The sequence below is a fragment of the Mobula birostris genome, chromosome 12, assembly GCF_030028105.1.
Source record: "Mobula birostris isolate sMobBir1 chromosome 12, sMobBir1.hap1, whole genome shotgun sequence".
Taxonomy (NCBI): Eukaryota; Metazoa; Chordata; class Chondrichthyes; order Myliobatiformes; family Myliobatidae; genus Mobula; species Mobula birostris.
Genome location: NC_092381.1, coordinates 47,830,129 through 47,855,646, shown reverse-complemented (window position 1 = coordinate 47,855,646; position 25,518 = coordinate 47,830,129). Strand labels below are relative to the sequence as shown.

General features: G+C 40.9%; 1 protein-coding gene across 2 annotated transcripts in view; it reads right to left on the bottom strand.

Annotated features, from left to right (window-relative positions):
* faf1 (Fas (TNFRSF6) associated factor 1) overlaps positions 1–25,518 on the bottom strand; it is a 368,750-nt gene that overhangs the window by 279,121 nt on the left and 64,111 nt on the right. For both annotated transcript variants that reach the window (XM_072273767.1, XM_072273768.1), the window contains exon 7: positions 5,149–5,254. In XM_072273767.1, the coding sequence (XP_072129868.1) occupies positions 5,149–5,254 (106 nt within the window). The remainder of the gene's footprint in view (positions 1–5,148; positions 5,255–25,518) is intronic.

Below are 25,518 nucleotides of genomic sequence, written 5' to 3'. Positions count from 1 at the left end.
ATGTTGTATACTTGGATTTTCAGAAGGTCTTTGACAAGGTAACAAGTTAAGAGCCCACGGTACTACAGGAAAGAAACTAGCATGGATAGAGCATTGGCTGATTGGCAGGAGGCAAAGAGTGGGAATATAGGAAGTCTTTTCTGGTTGGCCAAATTTGCAAACAATATGACAATAGGTGGAGGGGCAGAGAGGCTATAGAAGACTTGGATAGATTAGGAGAATGGACAGATGGAATACAGTGTCGGGAAGTGAACAATCAAGCACTTTGGTAGAAGAAATTACAGTGTAGACTATTTTCTAAAGGGAGAGAAAATTCAAAGCTCTGAGTTGCAAAGGGACTTGGGAGTCCTCGTGCAGGATTCCCTAAAGGTTAATTTGCAGATTCAGCTGGTGATAAGAAAGGCAAATGCAAAGTTAGCACTCATTTTGAAAGGACTAGTATATAAAAGCAAGGATGTGATGTTGAAGCTTTATAAAGCACCTGCGAGGCCTCACAGAGTATTGTGAACAGTTTTGGGCCCCTCATCTAGGAAGGATGTGCTGACATTAGAGAGGGTTCACGTAAATTATACCAGAATTGAGAGGCTTGGTCATATGAGGAGCGTTTGATTGCTCCAGGCCTCTGCTCACTGGAATTCAGAAGAACGAGGGGTGACCTTATTGAAACCTATCAAATGGTGAAAGGCTTCAATAGAGTGGATGTGGAGAGGATGTTTCCTATGGTGGGGGGAGTCTGACCAGAGGACATAGTCTCAGAATAGAGGAACGTCATTTTAGAATGGAGATATGGAGGAATTTCTTTAGCCAGGGATTGGGGGAATCTGTGGAATTCGTTGCCATAGGTGGCTGTGGAGGCCAAGGCATTGGGAATATTTAAGGCAGAGATTGATAGATTCTTGATTAGTCAGGGCATGAAGGGATACATCGAAAAGGCAAGAAATTGGAGCAGGCAGGGAAAATGGATCAGCCATGATGAAATGGCAGAGCAGACTCGATGGGTCAAATAGCCTAATTCTGCTCCTATATCTTATGGCCTTGTGGACAAAAACTGTTGCTTTTTTGAATACAAACACATGCAACTAATGCTGTTTAAAAACTGTTCACTCAAAGCATAGTTTAGTGTCTAACGGCCACACAAGTACATGCAACTGACACTAATTGGAAACTGTTTGACAATAGTCTCCTGCCCCATTTAAGCAACAGAATGTTCTAAATAAACAAATCCCATCTATTTTCTCGGTTAGTTTTTGTTTTTTAAATTATCCCAAATAAGCAGCTGCCCAGGTTAACCAATAGCCCAATTTACCGTAACCACCATGTAGCCACACAAAATGGCATTCCTCTGAAGCCAGGTGCAATACACATTACCAACAGACATATCACAGGTAGTTATGGTTTCAGAAAAAAAAGTCACAAAGAAGACAAAAAAATATAGCCCAAGTGCCAGAGTGGCGTGACTGTAGCCCTGGTCCAGCTTGTTCTTCCATCGAGCAAACACTGGAGAGCAATGTCCCCTCTAATTTGTAATGACCCGCATGTGCAAAAATCTTGTGCTGTGTAACTTTTTGCTCAGTGACAATAATGTGTGCACACTGAATTTTATATGTAGAGGTATTCAGTTTAACAGCTAGCAAAACACTGTCAATATGAATTTTGATCTCTGGGTTTGAACATTTTCTCTCTCTCGTTCATCTACACTCTCACAAAACATACATAGGAGGCCTGTAGCGGATAATGAAGGATTTTTTTGCCGGAACTTCTACACACCATCCATATGTGATTTGCTTGCTAAATGAAGCTTTAAAAAGTCAAGTTTCCAAATATCACTCCACTTCTTCCCACTTGCAAATTCTCCAGCAACTTTTACATCACGACGATACATGCAGATAACACCAGTTCTGCACATAAATATTTTTCATAGCTGTACCTTCTTGACTTCATGAGCTTTCGGTATAGCTGTTGCTACTGCTTCATTAAGCTATTCTAATTTAAATGAACTAGCAGTTCTTTTATGCGTCATGCCCTTTGCTTCTTTGGAATTTGACACAGTGAATCAATAATTTCTTCAATAAAAATATACATAAGCCAGTTCTAAAATCTGCAGACAAATCCACAAACTCCACGTTGTCATCACTGTCCACATCAAAAACCGGAAAAGGAGATGGGATTGTGTATGAACACGAAATATACTTAACATGCCAACAAGGGAGTGGGTGACAACCTTTTGTGCGCAGTTTAAATTGCTTTGTGTGTTACTAGCAAAAGATGTGTGCGCGCGCACACCTCATGGGGAACATTGCTGGAGAGCAGCACCAATGGGAAGGGCCAGGCTCCAACCCAATACAGACTCCAGAGCACCTCACAGAGGCTCTCCCACACCACCCTGGCATCTCCCCTACCAGGCGGCATCAAAAGGGGAGCCCGCAGCTTTGGTCTAGTCCTCATCACAACCGAGCAAATGCAGCTCTGTCACCATTGGTCTCGCCAATGAACCAGTGAACTGGACTTGCAGTATACTACATTACCAATGTCCAACAATGTTCTCTGATCTCAATAAAAACATCCAAGACAATCAGTCGCACCCCGCATCATCACAGAACAACGGTATGCAACATGTCCAGGCAACAACACAACAACAGTATGCATTAAGTCCAGCTCCATTAACTTATCGATCAACTCACTGATGGGATAGTCCGGCAGTACATGATGTTTTTAGTATCCAGCGGCAACTTGCAATTGTAAAAAAAAACGTACTGGATGAACAAATATACCTTTGAATAGACCTGGAGTGGCTGCTGCATCCAAGTTACATAATTTTCAGCTAAAATCAAGAAAAACTCAAAACCCTTTTACTAATACTCAAGGGCAAAGAAATGAATGACTAAGGCCTTTTAAAGACAAAAAGCTCACCAGTTTATGGAGGTGAAAGGCACAGGTATGATTCTAACTGATATTTTGTATCTACCACCCACAAAGGCACAGGAATGGTGGTTGAAAAATTACAGAAATGAACATGATAAGAGATAAAAATCTTTGATAAATAGGGAAATCCTGAAAAGAACATCCTAGGTAACTAAGAGAAGTATAGGATGCAACAGCATGGGCTTTGACCATCATTTTTTAAACCCTCTCTTCTCTGGCTACAAATTTGGTTCCAATACAGTAGAGGAGAGCAAGACAGCATTTATAAGGCTAACTAATGAAAGACAGTTTGTATTGTGACCAATATACTTAATTAAAATAATATGAAGTTATCACAAAACACATACCGAAATGGTTCCTGAACTCACACTTTAACTAACTGTTTTTTCCATTTTACAGACACTGCCGAAACTGCTGAATTTCTAGCATTTTCTGTTTCTATTTCAGATTCCTAGCATCTGCATTTTCCTTGATTTACATGTATTATCAGAAAAATGATTACTGGGAAGTTATCAAGTAATATGAAACAACAGAAAATGATCTGATTACAGTGGGATTCAGCAGTGAATACAATAAATAGTAGTGTGTAGAGGGGGCGGGGGAGTTGAGAAGTGCTTGCCTATTGATCCCTGAAGCCAACAGGAAAGGTAAATAATATAGTTCCCAAAGTATATGGGTTTATTTCCTTTATTTGCAGAGGTCCGGAATATGAAAAGAGATCATACTCAACCTGTATTGAACAACAATCAGCCTGACAGCATTGTTTTGCTCTGTGGACATCAAGTTACAGGAAAAATGAGATTGCACTAGTAAGAGTACAGTGCAAATATGAAGATGTTTCTAGGACTGATGGTTTAATTATAAGAAAAGAATGGGTAGGGTGAGATTGTTTTCTACAGAATGAGAGAGGCTGAGAAGAGATTTAATTGGGGTGCAGAATGTTATGAAAAGACTAGACAAGTCCAAAAGAATTACTTTATTTCCCTCAATAGAGATGTTAATAAATTGGGGGTCACTATCAAGGTAGTAAGAGTTAAATTAAGTTTTTTTTCTATCCAAGGAACACACTGCTCAAAAAATTTGGTGGAAGGAGAAATCTTCATCTCTTTAAAAAGTACCTATATGTGCCTCAAAGCAAAGAACTTAGAGCTGAGAAGTGGGATTAGTCTGAAGAGTTCTCTCTCAGCCATTGGAAACACAATTAATCAAACAGCCTCCTTCTGTGTCATAAATTTCTATGACTAAGAGGTGAAAAGGACTTAAGCGGGAAGAGAAAGGATCTATTATGGCCTGTGAAATTGTTTGGAAAGATTTCCTTTTATCAAAAGACAAAAGCAGCAAATACATCTTAATTAAATTTGGTGAAGAGATTCATAAAGCGGCATAAAAATCTTCAAATTTAGAAACCAACTTCATTTATTGCAAATTAAATAAAGCATAACCTGATGTTTTAACCATCAAATTAAACAAATGGTATCTCACATTAACAAAGCTGCTGAAAATCAAAATCATTGCCCATTTCCATGGGAGTCACCATTCATTAATGAACAGTAATAACAGAATATTGCCTTTTGCATCAAGAAAATGCAACTTCAATTTTAGGGTTTAGATAAATAGAGCACCAGAAAATTCTCCATCTACGCTGCTCTCAACAACTGTGAATTTAGCAAATCTTAAACTCAGTATATGTTTGAAAGGGAATGTTTTTACTAAATAGTCAAAGAGTTATTGATGAGTTTCTAGCTGTCTCAAGCTTATTTTCAGAAGTTGCTCATAATACTCTTGTGATATTGACTGAGGAGAGGATGATGGTTACTATTTAAAGATAACAGAATTAAACAAAAGTACAGTTTGACATTAGGAACTTACCTTGTATTACACAAATCAAAACATGTTAGTTGCCAAAATAAAAATTAATACAAGCTATTTTACTTCTGTACTGTCAGCCTTAGTGAATCTAACAAGCTCACGTTTAACTTTTTAACCTAGTTGCACATGATCTCTCCAACTGGGAGTCAAACACATACAATAGCAATTGATAAGCAGTCATCATAATTGCTTAGCTTCCTGTACTAGTAAAATAACACAGCTCACATTTCAATTTTAAGAGCACATAAGAAAATCAGAGATTTGTGCAGTAATTGTCAAAAATTTAGAACCTCTTTAGCAGAACCTATGTTGGTGATAATGAGCTGCCTATACCTCCCCGACTCCAATATTGCTCACCTCTTGCACAGTTCTGGTGCCCGGAAAGTTTAGGCTATAATCCCGTTGGGCTTCTCGATGCGTAATGATCAGCATGAAGTTTTCATTTAATGATTCCTGTAGGGCACTGAAAGAGTAGAGACAAAAACAACAGAATCAGGGAAGAGCATGTTCAAACTTGCTCTCGGCCTGACTATGCAAAATCCCAGGAGTATTGACTAGCAATTGGGCAAGTCTTAACAGATTCATTTATAGTCTGTAGATAAAGCAAAGTAGTACACTGGGAGTGACCAGAAAGGACATTACCAGCAAATTTACTCTTTATACTTAACAGACATCAAGTATCGGGATAAACCAATCATTTGGAAAAGTTATTTATTTTAAATGTTTATTTCAAATGGAAACATAATTATCTCCTGTTTTACATTACTTCAATATTTTTTACATTTTCTTTGAGTTGTTTGTCAACTATAATCTGCCATGACATAAATATTGCCAAAATATAATATTATGCTGCCCAAAGTACAAGTTACCAGGACATATGCTAATTTTATAAGAAAAAAAACTATGAAATCAAGGATGAGCAAATGAGAAAGAAGAAAGGGTTATACAACTCTATTTGGAATTTACTCAATTAAATAAATTCATGACCATCTACATTTTCCAAGAATTAAGTATTTTACGTTGAATTTCACTCGTGAAAGTACACACTTTTTCTTTTCAAAGGGAAGATGCAAACCAATTTGGTCTCATCTTTCCTGCTGCATAACCATAACAGAAGATTCACTGAGTTTTTTCTCCTCAATCATACTACTTAGTTTTTTGTGCAATTTGACACTCCAACTCTCATAACTGGGGTCATTAATAGCAACATTCTGAAGAATACACGGCTGTGAAAGTTTTACAACATCTTAAAATTTTGCTAATACACCGGAAAAGCAAATTACAGTATTGGTTTGCTTTAGTTTGAAGATTCAGAATTATCCATTTTACTTGCATGGATTAGGAAAGAAAGAAATGGTATAAGCTGTTGACAAATGCATTGTTTTTGAAGCACAGTCAATAACAACTATGAAGAATGTAGCAGCCAAATTAGACAGAAAAGATACCAAAGAGCAGAACAAAACCAAAGTATTTTGATAGTGTACAACGAGAGGCAAGAGTTGCATAGAACACAGAGAGAACTCCATCTCTGCATCAAATGGTGGAGTGTCGCATTTTTTAAATTTTCCCCTCAAACAGGGATTTTAATTTCTCTTCTGAAATGAAGCATCACTGACAATAAAACATTTCCTTAACATACACTGAAAAAGAGCAATTACTCACAAGGTGGCAAACAACGGGATGTGGCAATCTCTAATAAATACATAACACAAATACCAATAAAGCTGAAACTAAAACAGATAGGAAGAAAAATATCAAATGGCTCAAATAATTTTGAGGAAACAAGATACCAAGTATGAAGAGCTTGTATAATGGCAAAAGGAAGCAGATGCTACAAATATCCGCTCATTCTCACTTGTGGGCCTCTGAGCTGGGAGACAAAAAAAATGCGTGCTGGGTAGACCAGCCTAAGATCAACACATGCCACCTATGCCTGAGATCAGGGAGCAGACTGTTTAACAATTACGCTCAGTGACAGTACCAGCCTTGCATCAATGAAAAATAAACCAATGAAAGTAATGGATATCATTTGGCATTTCTACTTCAGCACTAATTTTACCCATTTCATTATTTTATTCCAAATCTACTGAAAATTTTAAAAATCCTTATGAAACTTTTTTCTTAAACCATTAAAATACTTTTCAATATCACTGAAAATATTTATACACTTTACAGCCATTTCATGATAGTGTTGCACTTGATTTTGTCTTCTGCTTTCCTCTACAATCTGTCCTGTGCACATAATTTTGATACAGACAATCCTAAGAGAGCAAATAATTTTAATATGCATTCATTAAAATACTATTCAGATTCACTTTGATTTTAGTCACACAAAGTACACATGAAGCAGGTGTTTTCTGAGAAAAGCAAATTTGATACGTCTTTGATGGTCCTAACAATTAATAAGTTATGGCACACAGTAAAGACATTCTTTTACTATGAGTACAATACTAGCTTAAGCTAACAGAAACCAAGTTTACTGTAATTACTGCATATTTACATAAAGTAAAAATATTAAATCACTGTGAGCAAGTAATGTTTGATGTGGCTTGTACAGCTATATTGGGCAGATTGATGTTCGAAGGACAGACAGCATGTGACAGCTTGAAAATGCAGCAAATACACTTTTGATGAGGCTTTAGTGTTTACTTTGTATTTAAAATTTGGAAATTTTCATATGTCATCATATGCATTTCCAAACTACAGATTACAGTTCTGTATTAATCAAATTCTAAAGCTTAGCTTATTATTATGGTATTTCCCCCAGGGCTGATCAAATTAATGATAAGATAATGATCCAAGATACAAAATGGATCTTACATAATTAACGCTGTTACAAATGTTAATGAATAACAAGATATCTGAAGTTCCGTTACATCTCATCTCTTCTCTCATATCAATTTTTTTCTAGAAACCAATCAACTCATTTCTTTTCCCCCTTTATGAAATGTGCTCACCCAATGAAGTACATTACACTCTAAATCAAAATCTTCCTAAACTTACAAGGCTCAATTTATTGGTCTTTACTTTTGTACATAAAGACATCATATATGTTTATGATGAAGAGAATATCCACTTTAATAAATACCTCTTTAGTCTTTAAATGCTGTTGTCAGCTAAGCAAAGATAATTAGGAGCATTCTTTCAATAATTGGTTCACCATTATATTGTTCGTCACTTTTCAAAGCCATTATAAACAGAGCTGCACACAACCAACATACTTCATTTAACCCAAGTCCATTGTCAATTCTACCGCATATATTTCCCTCCATTATATCCACTGTGATGAAGTGCTTTGAGAGGTTGGCAATGAAACATATCAACTCCTGACTGAGAAGCAACTTGGATCCACTCCAATTCACCTACCATCACAACAGATCAAATTCAGATCCCATTTCATTGGCTTTTCACTCAACCCTGGAACATCTGGACAGTGGCCATGCATATATCAAGACATTGAATGCAGAGCTGTAGTCAACACCATTATCCCCTCAAAACTAATCAATAGGCCCCAAGACCTTGGCCTCAGTACCTCCTTGAGCAACAGGATCTTCAATTTCCTCACCTGCAGATGCCAAACATTGGATTTGCAAAATCTCCTCCACAATGACCACCAGCACAGGATCAGATGTATGCTTAACCCCTTGCTCCATTCGCTTTAAACTTAGGATTGTGCAGCTATTGTAAGTACAGCTCCAAAGCCATATTCAAGTTTACTGATGGCATGACTGTTGTTAGCCAAATCAAAGGTGGTGACAAATCAGCAGGATGAGGCTTTCCTTTTCAGCACATTAGAGACGTCCTCCTCCTTCAAAGAACAGGGTTTCCTTTCCTCCAGCATTGATGCTGCCCTCACCCGCATCTCTTCCATTTCCCGGACATCCGCACTCAGCCTATCTCCTGACTGCCTTAACTCACCTACCACCACACAAAGCTCTGAATCAATACATCATTCTCCAAAACTTCTGTGATTTTCAATGGGGTCCTACCACAAAACACCTCTTTAGTTCCCACCAACTCTCTGCTATCCACATGGATTGCTCCCTCTATGATTCCCTTATTCATTCATCCCTCCCCACTAATCTCCCTCCTGGCACATATCCCTGCAAGCAACAGAAATGCTGCATCTGTCCCTTCATCTCCTCTCTCACCCCCATTTAGTATCCGAAACAGTCCTCCCGAAAAGGCAACACTTCATCTGCAAATCTGCTGGGGTCGTCTATTTTATCTGGTGTTGCTGATGCAGCCTCCTCTACATAGATGAAACCCAATGTAAACTGGGAGGCCACTTCATCAAGCATTTCTGCTCCATCCCACCAAAAGTAGAATTTCTTGGTGGATTAGTAGTGAGGGGGTGGTGGGTTTAAAAAAAACACACAAGTGAGCTAAGGGTTACCTAAAATACTTTCATTCTGATTTAATAGTATTGATGAATGTGTATAGCAAGTGACAACCCAAAATGCCGGTCAACAAAGGCAGCCCATCATGATTAAAAACACAAACATGAGGAAATCTGCAGATGCTGGAAATTCAAACAACACACACAAAAAATGCTGGTGGACGCCAGAGGCCAGGCAGCATCTATAGGAAGAGGTACAGTCGACATTTCGGGCCAAGACCCTTCGTCAGGACTAACTGAAAGAAGAGATAGTAAGAAATTTGAAAGTGGGAGGGGGAGGGGGAGATCCGAAATGATAGGAGAAGACAGGAGGGGGAGGGATAGAGCTCAGAGCTGGAAAGTTGATTGGCAAAAGGGATACAAGGCTGGAGAAGGGAGAGGATCATGGGACCAGAGGCCTAGGGAGAAAGAAAGTGGGGGGGGGGGAGCCCAGAGTTATAGTGAGAGGGCAAGGGGAATCCTATTCCTAGTGGGGTGGCAGAAGGGTGGTGTGAGAGCAGATGTGCATGAAATGGGAGAGATGTGTTTGAGAGCAGAGTTGATGGTGGAGGAAGGACTAGGAATTCCACTAGGAATAGGGTTCCCCTTTGTCCTCACCTACCACCCCATCAGCCTCCGGGTCCAACATATAATTCTCCGTAACTTCCGCCACCTCCAACAGGATCCCACCACTAAGCACATCTTTCCCTCCCCCACTCTCTCTGCTTTCCGCAGGGATTGCTCCCTACGCGACTCCCTTGTCCATTCGTCCCCGCCCCCCACCCCTTCCCACCGATGTCCCTCCTGTAAGCGGAACAAGTACTACATATGCCCTTACACTTCCTCCCTCACCACCATTCAGGGCCCCAGACAGTCTTTCCAGGCGAGGCGACACGTCACCTGTGAGTCGGCTGGGGTGATATACTGCGTCTGGTGCTCACAATGTGGCCTTCTATATATTGGCGAGACCCAATGCGGGTGGGAGACTGTTTCGCTGAATACCTACGCTCTGTCCGCCAGAGAAAGCAGGATCTCTCAGTGGCCACACATTTTAATTCCACGTCCCATTCCCATTCTTATATATCTATCCATGGCCTCCTCGACTGTCAAGATGAAGCCACATTCAGGTTAGATTAGATTATGAGGACACTCAGTCCTCAGTTATTGTCATTTAGAAATGCATGCATTAAAAAATGATACAATGTTCCTCCAGAATGATATCACAAGAAACACAGGACAAACCAAGACTAAAACTGACGAAACCACATAATTATAACATATAGTTACAACAGTGCAAAGCAATACCGTAATTTGATAAAGAGCAGACCATGGGCACGGTAAAAAAAAGTCTCAAAGTCCCGATAGCCTCATCATCTCATGCAGGTGGTAGAAGGGAGAAACTCTCCCTGCCATGAACCTCCAAGCACCGCAAACTTGCCGATGCAGCACCATTGGAAGCACCCGACCGCAGCGGACTCTGAGTCCGTCCAAAAACTTCAAGCCTCCGACCAGCCCCTCCAACACAGCCTCTCTGAGCACCACCCTCTGCCGAGCACTTCGACCCTGCCCCGGCCACCGAGCAACAAGCAAAGCCGAGAACTCGGGGCCTTCTCCTCCAGAAATTCTGGACCACACAGTAGCAGCAGAAGCGAAGCAGGCATTTCAGAAGTTTCACCAGATGTTCCTCCATGCTCTCACGTCCGTCTCCATCAAATCAGGATTGTGCACGGAACCCTACTTGACAAATAACAGACATCCAACAGGTTGGAGGAACAACACCTGATATTCCCTAGGCCTCCCGTCCCATGATCCTTTCCCTTCTCCAGCCTTGCATCCCTTTTGCCAATCAACTTTCTAGCTCTTAGCTCCATCGCTCCCCCTCCTGTCTTCTCCTATCATTTTGCATCTCCCCCTCCCACTTTCAAATCTTTTACTATCTCTTCTTTCAGTTAGTCCTGACGAAGGGTCTTGGCCCGAAACGTCGACTGTACCTCTTCCTATAGATGCTGCCTGGCCTGCTGCATTCACCAGCATTTTTTGTGTCCATCATGATTAATGCAGCTGCTTCAGTACTACATCCTGCATAGTTTACCCCCAAAGGGATTAAAATACTCATCATTTTTCTTTCACAATGTGCTTCCAAGCAAGACCTTAGTATCTCATTTCTAATTTCCGAGGCAAAATGCAACATTTATCATTAAATGTAGATTTCACCTTGATCTCACTCATTGGAGATCTACAGAAGCACTCAGCAGTATTAATATTCATTCTGTTGTTTCTTAGCTTCAACAAAACAGATTCTGTCTTTGATCCTTCTGCAACATCCTCTCTCTCGAGCATTATAAGATTGTCTTTAATTAATCCTGTACTCCTCTCCCTTTCTTTCCTTCCCCAGCCGTGTACAATTCAGGAATCTTTATGCTCAAATAAAGATAGATGAGAAAAGGGCCAGCCATTTTGCCTCTTGCACCTGCACCACCGCTTACTGTGAACTTATTGTGACACTTGCATCTTTGGTATGAGGAGGAATTTCTTCAGCCAGAGGATGCTGAATCTGTGGAACTCATTGCCAAGTCGCTGGGTTATTTAAAGAGGAATTTTATAGGTCCTTGATTAGTCAGAGCATCAAAGGAAGAAAGGAAAAGAATAGGAATAATAGGGATAATAAATCAGCCATGATTGAGCAGACTTGAAGGGCAAAATGACCTCATTCTTCTCCTATGTCTTATGATCTTATATTAACACCTCAAGATTTAATAATAAACATTTGATCAAATTGAGAAAATGAAAGTTTCAAACTTCTGTCATTGCTTAAATTAATCTTTCCACTTCTCAACAATAATTGAGAACAATAATGTTACCTGGACAACCTTGATCTCCACCTTATCACAGCCATTCTCGTCATTTGATCACAGCTGATTTATTTTCTCTTGAAAAACCCATTCAAGTTCAAGTTTAATTGTCATTCAACCATACACATGAATACAGCCAAAAGAAACAGCATTCCTCTAGTGCCAAACTGCAAAACACCGAACCAACAGTCACAAACAACACATATAATTATGATAACAGAAAAACATAGATACAAAAAAAATCAGAAGATAATAATATAGCCCAAGTCTCCAAGTTTCACGCACTGTAGATTGATGGTGCTTGAATGTAGTCGTGGAGCCACGTTTCTACAAGAACAACCTGCAGCAGTTCCTCGTTGCGTTGAGATGCCCCAGACAAGCGCAATCCAGCTTGTCTTCCACACTGAAGGGTAGCACAGCAGGAAGGGCCAGCCCCCTATCCAGCAGGGAATTCAGCAGCACAGCTAGCTCCTGCGTCTCCTTCCTCTCCTTCCTCAATGGCTGCACCAGGTGACCCCAAGGCATGAATGAAGGCCTGATCCATGCCAGAAATAAGGCCAAGCAACTTCTCTGCTAGTATCACTAATGAACCAGTGAATCGGACCTGCAGTATCCTACATTACCGATGTCCAACAGGGTCTTACGATCATAACAAAAATGAACAAGACAATCATCCGCACCATCTGTTGGATCACGCACCACCTCTGACGCCTTCTTCCCTGGGTGGCTGAAGCAGGTTGCAACACAGTGTGTAACAAGACCAGTTCCACCATCATCCAACAACTCACTAGTGGGGTAGATCTGCAGTATTTGAGGATCTTGATAATCAGCAGTGTCTTGCAATCAAAAAAAGGCGTAAAAGACAAACAGTTACAACTTTGGTTGGACCCAAAGAGGCTGCTGCATCCAAGTGCATCAACATCCTAGTAGAAGTTTCCGGCCTTCTCCCCATAACCTTTGACACCCTTACTAATTAAGTACCTTTCAACCTTTGCTTTAAATATACCCAGTGACTTGGCCATAGATTCACCAACTTCTTGCCACAAAAATACCTCCTTATTTCTTCTCTACTGAGACGTCCTTCCATTCTGAGTCTGTCCTCTCTGCTCCAAGACTCTCTCACTACTTAAAACATCCACAATCTAGACCTTTCAATGTCTGGTAGGTTTCAATGAAATGCCTCTCCCACCCACCCTATTCTGCTAAACTCCAAGTACTGGCCCAGAGCCATCAAACACTACTCATACATTAACTCTTTCATTCCCACTGAATTATGAGATCATTCTCATAATCATTCAATGGACCCTCTCGAATGCTTCTGCCAGTCAGCCAGTCTTCTGTCCATGCCATTAATTTTTCTGTAATACCATGGGCTAGTATCTTGATAGCAGCCTCATCAAAGGCCTTCTGAAAATCCAAGTAAACAACATCAACTGATTCTCCTTTGTCTATCCTGCCTGTTATTTCCTCAGAATTCTGACAGATTTATTAAGCAAAATTTCCACTTATGAAAATAAAGAAATATTATGGAAACTATACTAACTTTGGCCCGTTTATCATGTGCCTCTAAGTACCCTGAAACCTCATCCTTAATAATACATTCTAACATCTTGCAACCACTGAAGTCACGCTAACTGGTCTATAATTTTGTGCCTTTTGCCTCCCTCCTTTCTTATAGAGTGAAGTGACATTTGCAATTTTCCAGCAAATGAACTACAGCATTCTTGCTTTCATGTGCAGCATCTGGTAGCTCACAGCACACTGGACCAATTTGTTGGAAATGGAGCAATTTTAAAGGTACTCATTCGGATTAAAATCTTGCATTAAAAAAATTATTCAGGTGATGCACTCCATCAGCTCAGGTAATTGTGACAGTAAGAATTCACCTCTTGGCGCTTAGAGCTATAGAATATGAGTGGGAACGAAAATCTCAGGCTACCTTTTTAATCTCGCTCATATTTTAACTGGTACTATTAACTCATTAGTCCAAATTGCCTTACCAAAACCACTGAAAATAACAAGGCATCTTTCCCAATGCAGTGGATTCCAGTTAATTGGGCCATCAGTTAATCGGGGCAACCACTTATTTGGGACAGCTCTTAAAGAACAAAAACTAATCAAGAAAACAGGGATTCCTTTTGTTTTTTGGAGATACTATGCAGCTTAATTGGGACAGCAGACTGCTGACAAACAGTTGCTAACAAACATCAGTCACAGGCACTTGTATGACTGTCTGACAGTACACAGTGCTGAAAGAAAAGATTTTTTAAATAGCGTCAGTTGTATGTGTTTGTGATCAGAAAGCATTGATTTTTGTCACTGATAGTGAGTGAGAAATAAGCAGCAAGACAATTCATAACTGTTATGCTCACTGCAGTTTCAAGCATTCAGGCTTGGAGATTCAAGAAACAGCTGGGAGTGAAAATGAAACAATGTCATTACTTCAGTGTACAGTGGATGAATTCCTCCATCAATAACTAATACACCATTTTATAATACTGTAGTAGTATTGGTAGTGTTTGATTTTGTTCTGTATTTCAAACAAGAGAAAATCTGCAGATGCTGGAAATCAAAGTAATACACATAAAATGCTGGAGGAACTCAGCAGGCCAAGCAGCATCTATGGAAAGAGTAATCGATCAACATTTTGGGCCAAGACGCTTCATCAGCACTGGAAAAAAAAGAGGTGAGAAGTCAGGATAAGAAGATGGGGGAGGAAGAAATACAAGGTTGTAGGTGATAGGTGAAACCAGGAGAGGGGGAGGGGTGAAGTAAAGAGTTGAGAAATTGGTGAAGGAGATACAGGGCTGGGGAAGGGGGAATCTGATAGGAGAGGATAGAAGGCCATAGAAGAAAGGGAAGGGGGAGGAGCACTGGAGGGAGGTGATGGGTAGGTAAGGAGATAAAGTGAGCTAGGGAAATGAGAATGGGGAATGGCAAGGGGGCAATAACCAGGTCTGAAAAATTGATGTTCCTGCCATCAGGTTGCAAGTTACCTAGACAGAATGCAAAGTGTTGTTCCTCCATTCTAAGTGTGACCTCATCGTGGCAGTAGAGGAGGCCATAGAATGTCATGTCGGAATGGGAATGAGAAGTAGGTTTGAAATGGATGGCCACTGGGAGATCCTGCTTTTTCTGGTGGATTATTTTGTATTTCATTTAAATACATAATTTGTTACTCAGGTAAATTTAGTTTGTCTTTTTTTATATACCTTTTTAATGATTTCCATGAATCTTGGGCTAATTGGAACTGCCACTTAATTGGGCCAAAATGTAATGGACCCAATGGATCAAAATTAACCAGAATCCACTGTATAATATCAATTCAAAATACTCTTAGTGAACATAACACATCATTGAAAAATATCTGGATTGGAAGAAGATTGGAAGAAGGGTTCCGATGTTTCAGATGTGATCGAGGCAGAGGAATGAAAGGTGGGGGAGTAGCATTGCTTGTTAGGGAAAATATTACAGCAGTGCTCAGGCAGGACAGATTAGAGGGCTTGTCTACTGAGTCCCTATGGGTGGAGCTGAGAAACAAAAAAAAGTATGGCCACATTAGTGGGATTGTATTACAGACCACCCAATAGTCAACGAGACTTGGAAGAGCAAATCTGCAGAGAGATAGCAGGCAACTGCAGGAAACATAAAGTTGTGGTGGTAGGGGATTTTAATTTTCCATACATTGATTGGGACTCCCATACTGTTAGGGGTCTAGATGGTTTAGAATTTGTAAAATGTGTTCAGGAAAGTTTTCTAAATCAGTATATAGAGGGACCAACTAGAGGGGATGCAATATTGGATCTCCTGTTAGGAAACGAATTAGGGCAAGTGACAGAAGTCTCTGTAGGGGAGCACTTTGGTTCCAGTGATCATAACACCATTAGTTTCAATTTGATCATGTACAAGGATAGATCTGGTCCTAGGGTTGAGGTTCTGAACTGGAAGGCGGCCAAATTTGAAGAAATGAGAAAGGATCTAAAAAGCGTGGATTGGGACAGGTTGTTCTCCGGCAAAGATGTGATTGGTAGGAAGCCTTCAAAGGGGAAATTTTGAGAGTGCAGAGTTTGTATGTTCCTGTCAGGATTAAAGGCAAATTGAATAGGAATAAGGAACCTTGGTTCTCAAGGGATATTGCAACTCTGATAAAGAAGAAGAGGGAGTTGTATGAAATGTATAGGAAACAGGGGGTAAATCAGGTGCTTGAGGAGTATAAGAAGTGCAAGAAAATACTTAAGAAAGAAAGCAGGAGGGCAAAAAGACATGAGGTTGCCTTGGCAGTCAAAGTGAAGGATAATCCAAAGAGCTTTTACAAGTATATTAAGAGCAAAAGGATTGTAAGGGATAAAATTGGTCCTCTTGAAGATCAGAGTGGTCAGCTTTGTGCGGAACCAAAGGAAATGGGGGAGATCTTAAATAGGTTTTTTGCGTCTGTATTTACTAAGGAAGCTGGCATGAAATCTATGGAATTGAGGGAATCAAGTAGTGAGACCATGGAAACTGTACAGATTGAAAAGGAGGAGGTGCTTGCTGTCTTGAGGAAAATTAAAGTGGATAAATCCCCGGGACCTGACAGAGTGTTCCTTCGGACCTTGAAGGAGACTAGTGTTGAAATTGCGGGGGCCCTGGCAGAAATATTTAAAATGTCGCTGTCTACGGGTGAAGTGCCGGAGGATTGGAGAGTGGCTCATGTTGTTCCGTTGTTTAAAAAAGGATCGAAAAGTAATCCGGGAAATTATAGGCCGGTGAGTTTAACGTCAGTAGTAGGTAAGTTATTGGAGGGAGTACTAAGAGACAGAATCTACAAGCATTTGGATAGACAGGGGCTTATTAGGGAGAGTCAACATGGCTTTGTGCGTGGTAGGTCATGTTTGACCAATCTGTTGGGAGTTTTTCGAGGAGGTTACCAGGAAAGTGGATGAAGGGAAGGCAGTGGATATTGTCTACATGGACTTCAGTAAGGCCTTTGACAAGGTCCCGCATGGGAGGTTAGTTAGGAAAATTCAGTCGCTAGGTATACATGGACAGGTGGTAAATTGGATTAGACATTGGCTCGATGGAAGTGGTGGTAGAGAATTGCTTCTCTGAGTGGAGGCCTGTGACTAGTGGTGTGCCACAGGGATCAGTGCTGGGTCCATTGTTATTTGTCATCTATATCAATGATCTGGATGATAATGTGGTAAATTGGATCGGCAAGTTTGCTGATGATACAAAGATTGGAGGTGTAGTAGACAGTGAGGAAGGTTTTCAGAGCCTGCAGAGGGACTTGGACCATCTGGAAAAATGGGCTGAAAAATGGCAGATGGAGCTTAATACTGACAAGTGTGAGGTATTGCGTGTTGGAAGGACAAACCAATGTAGAACATACAGGGTTAATGGTAAGGCACTGAGGAGTGCAATGGAACAGAGGGATCTGGGAATACAGATACAAAATTCCCTAATAGTGTCGTCACAGGTAGATAGGGTCGTAAAGAGAGCTTTTGGTACATTGGTCTTTATTAATCGAAGTATTGAGTATAAGAGCTGGAATGTTATGATGAGGTTGTATAGGGCATTGGTGAGGCCGAATCTGGAGTATTGTGTTCAGTTTTGGTCACCAAATTACAGGAAGGATATAAATAAGGTTGAAAGAGTGCAGAGAAGGTTTACAAGGATGTTGCCGGGACTTGAGAAACTCAGTTACAGAGAAAGGTTGAATAGGTTAGGACTTTATTCCCTGGAGCGTAGAAGAATGAGGGGAGATTTGATAGAGGTATAGAAAATTATGATGGGTATAGATAGAGTGAATGCAAGCAGGCTTTTTCCACTGAGGCAAGGGGAGAAAAAAACCAGAGAACATGGGTTAAGGGTGAGGGGGGAAAAGTTTAAAGGGAACATTAGGGGGGGCTTCTTCACACAGAGAGTTGTGGGAGTATGGAATGAGCTGCCAGACGAGGTGGTAAATGCGGGTTCTTTTTTAACATTTAAGAATAAATTGGACAGATACATGGATGGGAGGTGTATGGAGGGATATGGTCCGTGTGCAGGTCAGTGGGTCTAGGCAGAAAATGGTTCGGCACAGCCAAGAAGGGCCAAAGGGCCTGTTTCTGTGCTGTAGTTTCTATGGTTTCTAATACTGCAAGGTACAGTTCTTGCAGATCCTAGTGAATAGATCTCAAAAATACTATGATATAAATTGCATCAGTATATGGTAGATCACACTTGAGAACTTATTCTTTGATGCAAGAGGAAATGTCACTGCAAACAACAGCAATGATCAGAAATGATTCTAACAAACACTGGCCATCTGATTTTGATCATGCACACCACCTGGTGGCAAGTTGAGGCTTTAGTATTAATTGGGCTCCTTCCATCATACTGCAACTCTCAAAACTACTATATCAACTCTCAACACAATATATGTTTTTGCAACGAGTTTAAGGGAAAGATATACTATTAATACAATATGCCTTCTAAATTGTCAATTACCAAATTTAAAATGGAAAACTCAGTAAATGAGCAACAGCCAAATAACTGGTGGCATTAAGTACAGAGCTCGTCTTTTCCAAACTGTCTCTTCAACCCCTTTCACAAAACAAAACCATCTTTCACTCCTTTATACTTACAAACTATCATTCCATCTTCAGTCCACATTTTTCATCCATGGTACTGAAATGTGTTGCTTTCCACATCATTTTTCAATACCATAATATTTTAAACCTTTAATCAATTATTTTCCCCCGCAAAGGTGTGAAATGAATTAAGTAATGATTGGCAATCCTCACCTGTGACCACAGTGCATTTCCTTCACTTACACTGACATCTCTGTAACTAAGAATGTTCCATTGAAAGCTCACTTTAGGATCAAAAGGATGCCATAACTCCAAACATCTCAAACAGTAGTTGAGTAAGCAATGGAATCGACACCCAATGTAATAGAGCAACACACTCAAAATGCTGGAGGAACTCAGCAAGTCAGGCAACGTCTACAGAAATGAATTAAGCAGTCCACATTTTGGGATCAGGCCCTTCTTCAGCACTAGAAAGGAAGGGGGAAGGAGGAGGAGACCCAGAGGAAAGTAATAAGCAGGTGAGAAGAGGTAAGAGGCTAGAGTGGGGAATAGAAGAGCATAAGGGGAGGGAATTTTTTTAAAACCGGTAGTAGAAATCAATATTCATGTGGGGGCTACCCAGATGTTACATAGGGTGTTGCTTCTCCACCCTGAGGGTGTCCTTGTCTGAGCACAAGAGGAGGCCATGGATCAACATATTTGAATGGAAATGTGAATCAGAATTTAAAAGTTTGGCCACCAGGAAGTTCTACTTTTGGTGGATGGAGCAGAGGTGCTCAATGAAGCAGTACTCCAACTTATGACCGGTTTCACCAATACAGAGGATGCCGCATTCGGAGCACCGTACACAATAGACTTCACCAGCATATCTGCTGTGGTTGTGTTGCCTCACCTGGAACCACTGTTTGGGGCCCTGAATGGACGTGAGGGAGGAGGTGAATGGGCAGGTGTAACAATTTGGTCATGGAGAGGGACGAATGGACAAGGGAACCACAAAGATGAAGAAAGACACAAAGATGAAGAAACTGAGAAAAGGGAATAGCATTCTTGCAGGAGACATGGTGGGAAGAGGTATACTCAAGATAACCATGGAAATTGGTTGGTTTATAAAAGATGTCTCCAGAGATGGAGACAGAAATTAAGAAGTGTGGAGGGGGGGATGCAGGGGGTGGTGTCAGAAATGGAGTCTGTGCCAGGAAATGAAGACACTATCTTCAGTCTTTCCATATTAAACTGCAGAAAATTTGGCTTATACAACACTGGAAGTTGGACAAGCAGGGATCAGATGACATAAATGGAATACAATGTCATGTCACCATGGGGATAGTTCATAAAATAAAGATCCTGGAATATCAAAATCTTAAAAGAACTGAAAATATCAAGTTCGCTCTTTCAATGGTATCAAGTAAACAACAAATGCTTCTAGACATTCAAGAGCTTTTCTCTGCTGCGTTTTCCTGTTGAATTTTAAGGCACCAAATAATCAAATATTCCCCATGCACTTCTTTGGTCACACAAGCAAGAACCATGAACCAGTAAGCCAGAAATGGTAAAAACCTTACCCTTCTCCTGCAATGCTTTCTATTCTTATCCTACATTTGTATCAGTAATAGTTCACTACAGTCAAAGCCATGTTGATTATAATCAATGCACGCATATAACAATTATTGTTCTTAATTATTGAAATTAAAACTAGGCAAAAACAGAAATAACTTTTAAAAGTGAGGTAGTGCTCATGGGTTCAATGCCCATTCAGAAATGGGATGGCAGAGAGGAAGAAGCTGTTCAGAATTTGGTACTCCTTCCTGCTGGTAACAATGGGAAGAGGGCATGTCCCAGGTGATGGGGGTCCTTAAATAATGGACATTACCCTTTTGAGGCATCACTCCTGAAGATGTCTTGGATACTACAGAGGGCAGTACCCAAGATGGAGCTGACTAGTTTTACAACTTTCTGTAGTTTCTTTCAGTCCTGTGCAGCAACACCCCCCCCCACCACCTTACCAGACAGTGATGCAGCCTGTCAGAATGCTCTCCATGGTATATCTATTGAAGTTTGTGTGATCTCATGGACAAACCAAATCTCCTCAAACTCCTAATAGCCATTGTCCATATAGCCACTGTCTTGCCTTCTTTATAATTGCTTCGATAGGTTGGGATCAGGTTAGATCCTCCAAGATATTGACACCCAGGAACTTGAAATTGCTCACTCGCTCCATTTCTGATCCCTCTACGAGGATTGGTTCATAGTCCCTTACCTCACCCTTTCTGAAGTTCACAATCAGCTGTTTGATCTTACTGACGTTGTGTGTAAAATTGGTGCTGCGACACCATTCAACCAGCTGGTACATCTCGCTCCAGACAGTAAAGGTGCTATTGCTCCTCAGTTTTGGAATACAAATCAACCTGTCTCACAAATGTGATAAAGTTTGCTTTTTGCTTACTGTAAACAATATTAGCTAGAACAAATGGGAATGGGAACACAGTAATAGACGTTGCGCATTCAATACGTAATATATAAATATGTTAGGACAAATATGATAAATATTACTTCCAGAGCGCCTTGAAGATGGTGATCTCGTGCAGCACAGCTCGATGGATACAATTAATATTCCAGTTTCAGCCAGACACAGCTAAGAATCACAACTTCTTCCAGTGTCTGTACAATCAATAAAGATGTCTAAATGAAATTGAATAATCTATCACTGTTTAAAACTGATGGAAACAATGCTGATACTATGGCTGTACTTCTCGCCAGACTCTTCACAGGAAACTTGGCTGCCAGTCAGAGATACAGATGCGTTCAAGAAAACAGGGTTTTCGATAATTATGTGATTTTGTTAGTTTTTTTCAGTCTTGGTCTGTCCTGTGTTTTGTGATATCACACCGGAGGAAATACTGCATCATTTCTTAATGCATGCATTACTAAATGACAATAAAAGAGGACTGCGTGTCTTCATAATCTAAAAAAAATCCTTCTGTACCAGACGCAGCGATTCATATTGATGGGTTTACCATAGACCATCAGGATAAGACTACAGAGTCTCACAAAAGAAGAGGTGGAGGTGTATGCCTCATAACTAACTCCTTTTGGTGCACAAATGTATCAGTGTTGTCCCAATTCTGCTCAGTAGACCTTGAATATCTTGCAATTAAGTGCTCTGGCTGATCCGAGCAACGGGATTAACACCAATGCCTTCACCATCATTTTGGGGGATTTTAAATCAGGCCAGCTTGAAAAAGTCACTATAATAATTACCATCAACAAATCACTTATACTACCAGAGGAACCAACATACTGGACCACTGTTACAGCACCATAAAGAATGCCTACTGTGCTACTCCACACCCACACTATGGAAAGGTCTGATCACCTGGCTATACTTCTACTTCCAGAGTACAGGCAGAGACTGAAGACTGCAGCACCAGGAGTGAGGATCAAGACGGTATAAACAAGGGAAGCACAGAAACACATACAGGACTGCATTGAATTGGTAAACTGGACTGTATTCAGGAATTCATCATCAAATCCGACTGAGTATGCCACAGCTGTTACCGACTTAATTAAACCTGTGTGGATGAGAGTGTACCTACAAAAATTTGCTGTACATTCCCAAACCAAAAGCAGTGGATGAACCAGGAGATTCATCAATTGCTGAGGGCTAGATCGTGTGCATTAAGTGACCCAGATCTGTACAAGAAAAACAGGTATGACTTGCGGCGAAGAAACAGCTCCAAGTAAGGTTAGAGGAGACATCAGATGCATATCAACTCTGGCAGGGCTTGCAGGATATTACTTCCTATAAAGCGAAACCCAATAAGCACAAATGGCAGCGATGCTTCACTACCAGATGAACTCAATGCCTTCGATGCTCGCTGAAAGGAAGAACATAATTACAGCTGTGAAGATCCCTGCTGCACCGGGAGACCCTGTGATCTCTGTCTCGAAGGGTGATGTTAGGTTGTTGTTAAGGAGAGTGAACCTTCGCATGGCAGCAGGCCCTGATGGAATACCTGGTAAGGCTCTGAAAACTTGTGCCAACCAACTAGCGGGAGTATTCAGGACATTTTTAACCTCTCACTGCTACGGTCTGAAGTTCCCACCTGCTTCAAAAAGGCAATAATTATACCAATGCCTAAGAAGACTAGTGTGAGCAGCCTAAATGATTATTGCCCAGTAGCACTCACATCTATGACGATGAAATGGTTTAAGAGGTTGGTCATAGCTAGAATCAGCTCATTTCAGCAAGGACCTGGACCCACTGCAATTTGTCTATTGTCACAATAAGGTCTACAGCAGACGCAATCTCAGTGGCTTTTCACACGGCCTTAGATCACCCAGACAATACAACACCTATGCCAGGATGCTGTTCACTGACTATAGCTAGGCATTTAACACCATCATTCTCACAGTCCTGATCAATAAGCTACAGAACCTGGGTCTCTGTACCTCAGTCTGTAGTTGGATCCTTGACTTTCTAACTGGAAGACCACAATCTGTGTGGAATGGTGATAATACCTCCTAACAGTTAATACTGGCGCACATCAGGGGTGTGTGCTTACCCCACTGTTTTACTCCCTCTATACCCATAACTGCGTGGCTAGGTGGAGCTCAAATGCCATCTATAATTTTGCTGGTGATACAACCATTCCTAGTAGAATCTCAGATGGAGATGAGAAGACATACAAGAGCGAGATATACCAGCTAGATTAGTAGTGTTGTAGCAACAACCTTGCACTTAATGTCAGTAAGCCAAAAGAGCTGACTGTGGACTTTAGGAAAAGTAAGATGAGGGAACACAAACCAATTCCTATGGAGAGATCAGAAGTAGAGAGAGTAAGAAACTTCAAGTTCCTCGGCGTCAAGATCTCTGAGGATCTAACCTGGCCTCAACTATAAAGACAAGACAGCGGCTATATTTCATTCGGAGTTTGAAGAGATTTGGTTTGCCAACTGAAGCATTTTAAAATTTACATAGATGTACCATGGAGAGCATTCTGACAGGTCTGATATGGGGCGGGGGGGGTGGGAGAAAGAGGAAGGCTACTGCATAGGACTAAAAGTTACAGGAAGTCGTAAAATTAGCCAAGTTCCATCTTTTAGCCTCCATAGTATCCAAGACAACTTCAAGGAGCAGTGCCTCAGAAAGGTGACATCCATATTAAGGATCCCCATCACCCAGGACATGCCATCCTTTCATTGTTACCATCAGGAAGGAGGTACAGAAGCCTAAAGACACACATTCAATGATTCAGGAACAGATTCTTCCCCTCTGCCATCCGATTCCTAAATGGACATTGAACCCCTGAACGCTACCTCACTTTTATTATTTCTGTTTTTGCACTATTTTTAATTTAACTATTTAATACACACATATATATATATATATATATATATAAGTAATGTAATAGATTTTTTTCTTTAGGAGGGATGATGGCACCAACGGCAACTCCTTTGCTTGCATCTTCGGAAACAGCTCTATTTCTTCCTTTATTATCTTTAATATCTTTATTTTTTCCCCTTTCAGGGTTTTTTTGAAGACCCTGACCTGAAGTTACATGTAGGCTTCAGTTCTTTGCGGGAATGGGACTTGTTCTCGGGGTTCCTTAACTGGCCATTACTTGACATGCCAAGGGTTTGGCCTGAGTATCTCAATCGTGTTCGGAAGCCTAAGATCTCGGGGCTCTGGAGACAGGCGGATCGAGGGTCGGTGTCACGCCAGGAGACTTGTGTGTCATCGGGGAGCGCAGAAAATCTTTCACTGTCCCCTGAAGACCCGAGGTCTTTGCAATCTTCGGATACAGAGCTTGAAAAAAGCGACGAAATGGCCTTTTAACATCATGAACCAGTGAGTTGTTGTTATGTCTCCTGCTTGCTGTGAAAATGGGGGGCACCTCCCTCTCCCTTGCCAGGGAGAGAGGGAACCTATGGATTGTTAAATTTCGGATGAAATGCGAAGCCTCTGGGGTAACTTTGGTCTGTGTCTTTGCTATTGCTTAGCACACACTTGGGCTCAGTGATGGTACCGATAGGTGCTTTTTTTTGGCTGGGTGGGGGGGGGAATCCTTGCTCACTGCCGCTTATACGTGGAAGGGGGGACTTTGGGGTTCCCAGATTTAACTGTCATTCATTCTTTGGGGCACTTCTCGGTTTTTCTGGATGTTTGCGAAGAAAAAGCATTTCAGTATGTATACTGTATACATTTCTGACCTTTGAACCTTCTATATTATCTTGTATTGCATTGTACTACTGCTGCTGTGAAGTTAACAAATTTCATGACACATGCCGGTGATAATGAAACCAATTCTGATCTACATAGCTTGTCTTACACTTTCAGACTCCTCTGGCATCTCCAAAAAACAGAAACAATTACTAGAAATTTAAACGTGAATAGATAATTTGAACATTAACCTATCATATAGTTATAAGCATCCGGAAAAGAAAGTGTTTCCCTCAAGTGAATTCCCTTGGAGTTCAAGTAATCCATATTTTTCTTTTAATTAGGAAGTCTACAAAAAGCACTATAAAACTGATGATCCTCTTAAAGAGCTAACATGCTCACTGCTAATTTTTAAATAATTTTAGATAAATAGCTGCAGACTACCCTTTCACCTCAGCGCCTCTCATCTCAGACGGTTGGAGAAGTTTGGTATGGACCCCCAAATCCTAATTACTTTCTACAGGGGCAAATTGAGAGCATCCTGACTCGCTGCATCACTGCCTGGTATGGGAACCGTACTTTCCTCAATCGCAGCACTCTTGTGGACAGCCCACCACATCTGTAGATGTGAACTTCCCACTATTCAAGACACTTACAAAGATAGGTGTGTAAAAAGGGCCTGAGGATCACTGGGGACCCGAGTGACCCCAAACACAAACTGCTTCAGCTGCTACCATCCAGGAAATGGTACCGCAACATAAAAGCCAGGACCAACAGGCTCTGGGA